Here is an 11,037-nt window from a genome sequence, read left to right on the forward strand (position 1 = left end):
CAGAGAGAAAAGATTTTTTAAGTCAAGTTATACTAATAGGACATTTTAGTATAACAAAACATGGTGTGTGTGTGTGTGTGTGTGTGTGTGTGTGTGTGTGTGTTGTCCCTACTCTCCATTCTGTAACCATTCCTGAGATAATATGCTGAGTTTTGAAAGTCATATTTTAAAGGCTGTCTTAACCGGGCAGTGTGTGACCAGAGAACAGTTTCATAATGTTAAGAGACTCCAAACTATCACTGATGGTTTACTGAATAGAAGCTTTGATTGTGACACAAAAGGATGTCATGAATAAGACCTGTGACTTTTTTTAATAATTGAAGATAGCAGAAATAAGATTAATGGGAAGAAATGTAAGTTAAGAAAGCTTTAATTTGGTAAGCATACATGGAATATTTTCTTTGTTCTCTACAACACAAACCAAACAGCAAAAGAACCTGATTTAAAGAAGCTTTCAATAAAGTCAGAACCTCATTATGGTGTTTCATAAAAACAATGAATATAAATGCATTTATCTATTTGTTTATTTGTGTATATGTGTGTATTTATATGTGGGTGGGTGTGTAAATTCCAAGGCCCATATGTGGAGATCACAGGACAACTTTTGGAAGTCTATTCTTGCCTTCTGCCATATAGGTTTCAGACATTAAACACTTGCAATAAAATATCCTCGTAAACAAGTTTTAAAGGTTATGATTACTTTGAAACCATTGAATGTAATTTTTTCCAAGAATGAATTAAAATATTGTTTGGAAATTAAAAGAGAGGCATCATATGTCTTGTTTAGGTTGCAAGTTGAGAGGCAGAGAAAGCGGGAATTTAGACACACACACACACACACACACACACACACACACACACGAAACAAGTAAGCATACCCTTTGGGTAACGTTGCAGGAATTGATTTTGTAGATAGAATTAGATTTGACTCCAGAATTCCTGCAGCACTTTGGACTTTGCTTTGTTGCAGACGAAGCAGTAAGAAGTGATCATTTTACTGGCATAAATAGGTTTTAGATACAGTGTTTACAGCACTAACATCTTCCATATCTTCCATTAACATGCTAAAGAAAACTATATTCTTTTGGACCATTTCCTTTTTTTGTTTATGCTAATAAACATATCTTTCCTTTTTTGAGGTAGAGACAAAAATATGATCCTGTTCCTCTGATAGAGTAGATTAAGCTCATATTATTAAACATGATTGTGCTTCTCCAAGTAGGGCATCTTTGGTAATTTCGAGAAACACAGTAGAAAGACAGTAAGTTAATTCTAAGCATTAAAGTTCCAAACTTAAACTTTGAAAGTGCCAACATTTCAGAAACTTCTATATATTGATATGTCATGTGAGGAAAACTTATTTTCTGAGATAATCAGTGCTATGCATTCGTCGTCTCTGAATCTAGAATAATGCTTGCCAAACATATTTCCCCTCAGGAAAGAGGAGAGATCAATTAGCATTGGTCATAGGGAAACACAGTATTAAGACTTAGTATTCAATTAACAGCGTGTTTGGATGTAATACTAACCTGACCATGGCAGCAAGACTTTCAGTGCCAGTTCTCAGGCCACGGTATGTAAGAGCCGGCTGCCAACAGAGGAAGAGGGACTGCCACTGCTATTTTTCCTCCCAAACAGGATTTTTGGCGTGTAAATACTGTATCATTGAACTTTATTGGATTATATGCCATATCTTGTTATCATGTGTAACTTGTAATATGATATAAAATATTATATTGGATCAACTGAGGAAAATAATCTGCTTCTTATGAACAAATGAGCATACTTCAGTGATGAGTAATAAAAGCCCTATTTCCATATAATTTTCCTGGCATCAGATACTCAAAGTTTATTATCTCTTTATCAGATGGTATTGGAAGTTTCTACTAGACTTGAACAGTACCTAAGGTCTGAAACTACAAGATTTTTTTTTTTTTTGGTCTTTTTCAGACAGGGTCTCCCTGTAGCCCCAGCTGTCCTGGAACTCACTATGTAGACCAGGGTGGCCTTGAACTCACAGAGATCCACCTGCCTCTGCCTCCCAAGTGCTGGGATTAAAGGCGTGCTTCACCACGCCCAGCTACAATAACTTTTAAAAGTGATAGAAATGCTTACTACACAAATAATTGTGCAATTTTTGTTGATGCTTCCATATGTAATTACACTTTACCACCAAGTTTTGCCTTCCTATGATGATAGCATTAATTCTGTAGAATACTTTGATAATTTAGTCCAAGCTAAGAAAGACTGTAGTCCTTAAAATCATGGGTATGCCTGTATACCACAAAACTTTCTAAACTATGTTAGTAATAAAATCGTTCTTTTTATACTTAGGCATATAATCTTGTTGGTATTTTGAATTCTGAAGATGTGATTCTTTTCTTTCTTTTCTTTTCTAAGAATTAAAATTTCTTTAATTATTAGAAATGATACTTGTATTCTAGGTAATGCTTTAAAAACATTATTTCTGAGTTAATTTTGTAAGTATTGAGCAAAAATAGAGCAGATTCGTAGCATTGTTACTGCATTTTGAGCTGTTTAAACCTGGAAACTCAGACAACAAAGTAAATTCCATACCCCAAATTAAATGCTTGAGGCTCCCTTGAGAGTGTGCTCATCCTCCTAGGAATATTTCTTTCCATCTGGTATGCTGCTCACACACTGGACTGTCAAAGAGATGCTGGTGAATGCCAGTAAAAGAAAATGATGGGTATCTGCTGAAAACTTTTATACCCACAACAGGAACTGGACGGATAGAGATAAACCCTCCAAGGAAGCTTTTCATGTAAAACGTCATTGCATATGACCTCAAAAATCCAAAACTCGAAAGGCAATCAGCACATGTGGTTAAGAAAGGAAACAGGTTCATAAATTTAATAAGAACATATATATTAAATGATATCACACTTTAGGCAAGAAGATGCTTATAAACCAGAGTGAAACCTGGTTCCAGAGACCATGTAGGGAGATAGGAAATTACCCCCAGCTGAAGTGCATTTGTTTGAACTCCAGTCAGGGTGTAATCTTTTGTATAAGGTTATTATGGGAATAGTAACTCCCTGATAGGTTTGTTCAAGAAACAATGCCAACCCCATAAAAAGTATTTATAAATATGCCCAGAGGTTTGAAAGTAAAAATAGTAAAAGAGTTATTAAACACAGGCTGTGAAATCCACACCCCAGGTAATACTACTAGTTGAGTGACTTGAGCATGGCACCCAGCATCTCAGAGCCTCTATTTCTTTACCTTAAAATTTGAAGTGATCATCCTGGAGTTGTGGGGTAAGAAAAAGATGGAAGACCCTACACACGATAGCTCATCCGAAGTAGGTTACCTTTCTTCACAACACCACAGTTTTGTTTTGTTTTGTTTTGTTTTAAAGAAGAGCTCTTTGGTCATTATATTTGTGGCTAATAAAATTTATTTTGGATATTTCTTTTAGGGTGAAAATGGTTTACGTGGTATTCCAGGCTTACCTGGCCAAAAGGTAATAGGTTTTGTAAATGTTTCATATGAACTAAGAATTTTAACATCTTGACAATTGAATTCACACAGAAAATAGTAGAAATTTGGGAAATGTAATTGATAAAACTAAATTCTACCAAAGACAGTTAGGAAGCTAATACCTAAAGGATCCATGAATACAGTTCCTTCTCAGAGACTTTGAGGAAAACCATCCCAGGGTTTTAGCAGTGTGCCTTTCTGAAGAAATCAGCAGCCATGTTCTCTGAGGGCCATGAAGTATAAGAGTTGTGCCAGAAACACTCTCATTTTTATTAATCATAGTAAAAAGAAATATACAATGGACTGATTTTTTACTGACATTCACTATAATTGGTTACGTATTATTTGCTCTTTTTTATATCTCAGGTTGAATCAAACATAGTATCTACAATGACATGAAATATCAAATATTACAAAAGTCACACGCAACCTAACACTTCAACAAACAACTTTCTACTTGGTCTGGTAGTGCAGGTCACTAATCCTAGCTACTTGGGAGACTGAAGTGGAAGTTAATGGCCTGCTTGGTCGACAGAGTGAATTCAAGGTTGGCTCGGACAACTTAGTGAGAGCATGTCTCAAAATAAAAAGTATAGAGGGCCAGGCATATGTAAAGTTGTAGGTTCAATCCGCTCCTGTACAGAAAAATAATAATCCTTTGGAATGCCACATTTATGATGGATGAGTTTTTCATTGGCCAGGGCGCTGCCTTCTGTGCCTGGCAACTTTCTCTTTACCAAAGTGAATTTCCTTTGTACCCTTCACTGTCATCCAAAGACTGCCTTCTTTCTCTGGGGAGGAGCTTGACTGTATGCAAGCAGCATTATTGGAAACACAGAGGCGTGTCTACTCCAGATTTCCAGTGGGAAGAACAGTCACCTCAGGTGGGGCCAGCTGTCATGATACAACCCGTAATCCCCCATAGGGGAGAGCATTATATTTGCAATTTTAGATGCCCACCAAAGCCAAGCATGTCATTTCTATGTTCTGGTGAAGTTTTCCAAGTTTTAGTAACAAAATTTCAGGAGTTAGTATGGATATAGGTTTCTTTCTGTAGCTAAAAATGCCCTTTAAAAAGATATACTCATAGCTATAGTTACAGCTTTAAAAAAAAACGTTTCTTTACGCAGCCCCATACAGATGATAAGATTGAGCTGGGAAACTGAAATGGCACACTTCTGAGTCTGCCTAGAACAACAGTTCTAGGCAAAACCCGTTACTACAGCATGCACTGAATCTGAGAGTCGACTTTCAAGCCAAGGGATGTTCAGATTTATCTGCTGGGAAATAGTTTTGGACTTCCCAGCAGCTGTTTGTGGTGGCTGCATCATGCTGACATCGTAACTAATGTGGTAGAGGCATTTAGCAGCTTCAGTGTCAGCTTGAATTAACAGATGGCGTTAAAGTCTATATTTTAGGTAAAAACAGTAGAAGAAAGGTAGGCCCATCCATTCAGTGGTAAAAGCTATTGTTTGCTGGTAACACATTTTATATGTGTATTTGACTGTGCTAATATAGTCACAAATTATATATGTAATACAAAAGCTCCCTTTATACTCCATATAATTTATGTGAATTTAAATTATATCGTCTCACCTTTCTGAGACATTACAGAAAAACAATTAAGAAACCCCGTGTCTCTATCCAGGTGTGGTGGCATATTTCTATTTGTAATCCTAGCACCTAGGATGAGGCAGGAAGATCAGGAGTCCAAGGCTGTCCTTGGCTTCATAGTGAGTTCAAAGACATCTGGTCTGTATAAGAACCTCTCTCAAACAACCAAAAAAGAAATTAAACAAAAACTCCCCAGTCACTTGTATCTGTGCACTCAGGGGATGCCAGCTGGATGCTTTATGTCATGACCTCCAGTGAGTAGAGGGTACACATAACCATCCCCAGCATTCACTTCCTGGCAACACTGTCATGGGTGCCTGACATGTAGGAGGCTCTCTGTGAACATTTATTGAATATGTGAAGGGAATATCAATATGTCTATGATAAAAATTAACTTACCAAATCAGAGAGAGTTCAGTTGCAGAAATTGCATCTTTTGGAATAAAAAGACAGCAGCTCTGTGAGCACCAGAGTCCCACTCCTGTAATGGAGTCACAAGAGCAGGGCAGAGAAGAGTCTGGGCTGGTGTCAGAGATGAACTCTGAATGCCACAGTTCAACCCTAAACTTACTCACTATGAAACTTCCATTAGAAACGTGCATGGAAAGCAGGTTTTAAAGAAGTCTGTTTCTACTGTATCTAATGAAACAGTAGTAACAAGAATGGCCAAGTCCCTGTGTGCTAGGCACTCTGCTAATTCAAAGGAAATCTCAGAGGACTGTATCATAGTTACCAGGCTCAGCATATGTATGGGACAGTCGGGCTTATGAGGATGAGATTTTCTTGGGACTAGTGAAGTGTCTAGAAAATCAGTCCTTTAGTATTTTGTACTATTTAAACTTTCTTATTAAACATTGGCTTAGAGCTTACACAGTACAAAGGAATATTTAAGTCACTGACATTTTTACTATTAGATATATTACTATTATTGTGTCAATTGCATGAACTTTAAGTATTGCTCTTATTCTATATAAATCATATTGCTCTTTTATAGGGAGAACAAGGTATTGAAGGCAGCAAAGGAGAAATTGGTGAAAAGGTAATATTTCTTTCTACATTGCATTTGAGAAGATGAATTGTGCACATAAAATAATTTTTTGTATATTTTTATTGAATTTTTTTGTATTTCATACAAGGCATCTTAATCATCTTTATATCCCCCATCCACACACATAGCCCCCCCACCAGATTTCATGCATTCTGTCATTTGTGTTAAGGTCTATCGAGTCAATTTATTGCCCCCAGACATCCCTCAGTGCAAGTTCCACTGGGATCTAGTCAGCCTATCTATAGTCCCTCCCTTAACGATCAACTCCCCCTTGCCCATCAGTAATCAGAATATGTTTTTAATGTGACATCTTGCTTCTTTTATATGATCTTAAAAATATTCTATTATTTTTATTTTATGTGTATGAGTGTATTGCCTGCATGTGTGCAAGTGCACCTCTGTCATGCAATGTCCAATGTCTAGCATTCTTGGAGGTGATCAGTTATTTGCCTCTTCAATAAGTATCAGAAGAAGGACCTCAGATCCCCTGGAACTGGAGTTATAGATGGTTGTTATTTGCCATGTGGGTGCTGGGAATTGAACTCGGGTCCTCTGCAAGAGCAGTCAGCACTGTTAACCTCTGATCCATCTCTCCAGCCATTTCTTTTGTGTGATTTATGTAAGATGGTTAATAATTTTATACCAAAGCTGAAAATGACTTGCTTCAGTTAGAGCAGACTTACTATATTGGTAAGTGTCAGAAATCTTTCCAAACTTATTTAGTAGTTTGGCATTCCTAGTTATATTCATCTCATTCATTAATATATAAATGAATATATATATATATTAAGCACTGCATTTTTATGTTATGATAACATTGGTCCACTATGACTAAAGTCTCTAAATACATTTTGCTCATCTGCACACCTGCTTTGTAAGTGAAATTTTTCCTGAAAAGAAAAAGAAGAGCTACCTGTAATAGTCAGTGACTCAAAGAAAAGAAACAGCACACTAAAATCAGAATAATTTCAAAAAGTTTCATAGAAGATATGATCGAAGTATAAGAAACTCACAAGAATTTATACCATCCTGCACCAGGTTACAGTGGACTCTTTAACCTCATATGAGTACAGAGACAGAGTCAGGGAAAACTGTAGAAAAGGCTGCAGACAGGAGCCAAGGGAAGCATTGTTGTCAAGGTAGTCAGTCCGACTACCAGCCATGGTAAGAAGTACCCCAACTATCCTTCACCTCAGAGTTCCCCCTGATGGCTCCTGCTGGCCAAAACAAACAGGTGAATGTGGCCACAGGCCCGAGCTGCTGGAGCCTCAGAGGGAGATGGATAAGTGTAGACAATAGGCTTTGAGGGATGAAGGACAGATGCCAGCCTCTTTACCCGAGTGTCATCACAAGTCACCTTCTTGCAAAATTGATTCAGAGTGGTTGATTTCATACCTTAAGACAGGATGCTATTTTAATAAATAACTACTAAAGTCACCTGATAATTCTTGGAAAAATAGGCATTTTTTCTTTCACAAACATAGCTACAGCAGGTGGAAGAGATGATCCCCAATTATCCAGCGTTGCCTATGTTTAGCTTTCTTGGCAGTGCTCAGTTATTTGCCTCTTCAATAAGTATTTGTAGTAACAATGAGCATCTTCTATAATTACCAGACAAATTGCAATGTTGTAAGCTACATGATAATCACTTTTCCTCGCTGAAGAAGGGAGAGAAAAGATAGTCATATAATAACCATCCAGTTGAGGAAAAATTCCATCAAAATTATGGCTATTTTTAAAATAGGCCTTTTAGAAATTCATAGAAAAATTTTGCTTTAGAATAATAGTCATTGTCAGACAATGTCTTATATACGCATATTTTTTATTTTATTTTTATTTTTTATGTGTATGAGTATATTGCCTACATGTATGTAAGTGCACTGTGTCATGCAAAGCCCACAGAGGTCAGAGGAGGGCATTGGGTCTCCTGGAATTAGAATTATAGATGGTTGTTAGCCACTATGTGGGTGCTGGGGATTGAACCCAGGTCCTCTGCAAGAGCAGCCATTGCTTTTAACTGCTGAGTCATCTCTCCAGCCCCGCTATACACATATTTTTGATTCGTTAATAGGATTTTATCTGTAGAAATAAGTGAAACTAGGCAAGCCATGATATGTTTTCTATAATTTAGTTACCAATACCCTTAAAGCTTAATGGTTGTTTTGTTATTCTATGTACATAGCTGGCATTTCTTGGTAATGAAAGGATTCTCACATACTAATAAAAATAAATTATGTAACACATTAAAATGTCATAATGAAACCCATTACATATAATTATTATATGCCAATAACAAGATGAAAAAGAAGACACTGTATTTTGCTTCAAAGATTTCCCTTCTACTTCCTGTGTTTAGTGACTGCTGTGTTTGGCAATCTCTTTTACCACAAGGTGAGAACATTTAAGACAATAGTTGAAAGATATTAGAAAAAAAAAGCATCAAAGAGAAAGGACAATGTCTTTAATTACAATCATAATTCTGATGATCCCTAGTCAGATGTAATATTCATGTAATTACACTTCAGCTTAAAAAGTGCTGCTTTGATGACTGTTTACTATATAGTAACTCTTTGATCCTTTTCAGTGTTACATACTGAAAGCACACACGAATTGTGTCTGTGTCTGATCAATAAAACATATATTTATCCATAAGAGAAATAATTAAGGTCATGTTGTTGACTTTTGTTTTCAGATTAAACAAGAAAAGTCTGTGACAGCACTCAACTGGGTGTGATAAGAACACACAATTCTTGGATTGTTCACAATACATTGTTTGCAGAACAAAATCAACCAAACAAATTTGAATTTCAATTTGTTGTGGAAGAATGAGTATATAATTATTTTTGGAAATGCCTTTCTTCCTAAATTACCTTATTGAAACCCTTACTATGTTTAAAAGTTGATGATTTTGAATGACAAAATTCACTCGTTGCAGAATAAAATAATTCTATCCCCTCCAGTTATATTTTTAATTGATCTGCAAGGCAATAGATTTCCATTTGACTTTTCCACACACCTTCATTTTGATTATCTCTCCCATCACCTCCCTGACTTTCCCCATCCCCCACCTTCTTCCTTGTTTAAACCTTTCTGCCCCCAGTATTCTCCTTCTCTCCTTTTATTTTCTTTATATTCCACTAGCTCCCCTCACTTAATCATCCTCCTTGACCCCCAAAGGCTCCTTTTTAGTTTCCTGGCTTCCGCATATACTCCAATCTAAATGCACAAAACAGAAGATTTGAAACTAGGATCCACATATGAAAGAGAACATGCAACATTTGTCTTTCTGGATCTGGGTTTCCTCAGTATAATTTTTCCCAGGTTCGTTAATTTACCTTCAAATTTCATGATTCTATTTTCTTTAGAGCTGAATAAAATTCCATTGTGTGTATGTATCACACTTTCTTTATCCATTTGCCAGTTGACAGACATCTAGGTTGATTCCATTTCTTAGTTACTGTGAATAGAGCCATAATAAAGGTGGTATGCAGGTGTCTCTTTAGAAGGATAGAAAACCCTTTGGTACATGGCCAGAAGTGGTATAGCTGGGTCATTTTGGAGTTCTACTTCTGGTTTTTGAGAAACCTCCAGACTGGTTTCCAAAGTTGCTGAACTAGTTTTCATTCTCACCAACAGTGTATATGATTTAACCTTTTCCCACATACATGCCAACCAGACACTTTTCTTCTGGCAAGTTTTGATCCACAGTTGGTTGAATCTAAGGATGTGAAATCCAGATGCAGAAGTCTGACTTATTCATGGGTGATATTGTCCATGGGCCTAAAGAGCAACCAGTTCTTACAGTGATCAGCTGCTGTGGATAGTCCAAGTTGGAGAATTAAAATTATCAGTTTTTAAAAAAATTTATTTATTTTTATTTTATGTGTATGCATATATTGCCTGCATGTAGGTAAGTGCACACATGTCGTGCAATACCTGTGGAGGTCAGAAGAGGCTGTCAGATCCCCTGGAACTGGAGTTACAGACAGTTGTTAGCTGCCCTGTGGGTGCTGAGATTTGAACCCAGGTCTTCTGTAAGAACAACCAGTGTTCTTAACTGCTGAGCCATCTCTCCAGCCCTACATGATCAGTTTTTTAATGTCTTTTAATTTTAGCAAAAACAAGTGAGCTTTTCTCTATGAATCATTTGACTCAGGGAGGTGTGCACAGCCTGCAGCCCTTGAAATAGCCTCTAGGCTGAGTGGTCACAGTTGAGACTCTTGTTTAGACTTCTGGGAATCCTATTTTCACTGTATGTTTATTGATGTTTTCTTGCACTGTAGGTTAAGCTAATAACAACAAAGCAGTCACAAAACTAGGAAATTCATATGGCTTGCACTCTAACTTGTGTCTTAAAACTGTTGTTGGAAAATGAGTCCTTGTAAATTTCTAGTGATGTGATTTTTATTGTCTTACTGTTACTGGAGTCCTCTCTACATGCTGAAATGTCATAGGATAGGTTGTGTAAATCAGAAAATTATGTTTAGCCAACATAGTCCTCTGGTTTTATAGCAGTTGTACATATATTTTAGTGGATGCTATCCACTGGGGAAGCAGTCCACTTAATACTACTTCTAGTTGATACATTTAAGTATGCATTACTTAACTCTGTATACAATGTGTAATATTCAAATTAGTAAAATCATAGAAATATGTTTTATAACCTAGAATAAAGCATATCTATACGTATACATATACATATATATGTATATATACACACACATACTTTACTACTACAAAACTATCTGATCTTATTTATCACTTAGTTGTGCATCCAAACATTTGTATATCTCTACTCAACAGTTCACATCAAGTAATTTTCAAGTAATATAATTCAAATTTTCAGATGGCAGCCAAAAATGCCATATATA

General features: G+C 36.5%; 1 protein-coding gene across 1 annotated transcript in view; it reads left to right on the plus strand.

Annotated features, from left to right (window-relative positions):
• Col19a1 (collagen type XIX alpha 1 chain) overlaps positions 1–11,037 on the plus strand; it is a 409,660-nt gene that overhangs the window by 104,978 nt on the left and 293,645 nt on the right. The window contains exons 10-11 of the mRNA XM_008856281.2: positions 3,443–3,487; positions 6,113–6,157. Coding sequence (XP_008854503.1) covers positions 3,443–3,487; positions 6,113–6,157 — 90 coding nt within the window. The remainder of the gene's footprint in view (positions 1–3,442; positions 3,488–6,112; positions 6,158–11,037) is intronic.

Source organism: Nannospalax galili, unplaced genomic scaffold (assembly GCF_000622305.1).
Source record: "Nannospalax galili isolate Female #2095 unplaced genomic scaffold, S.galili_v1.0 scaffold206, whole genome shotgun sequence".
Taxonomy (NCBI): Eukaryota; Metazoa; Chordata; class Mammalia; order Rodentia; family Spalacidae; genus Nannospalax; species Nannospalax galili.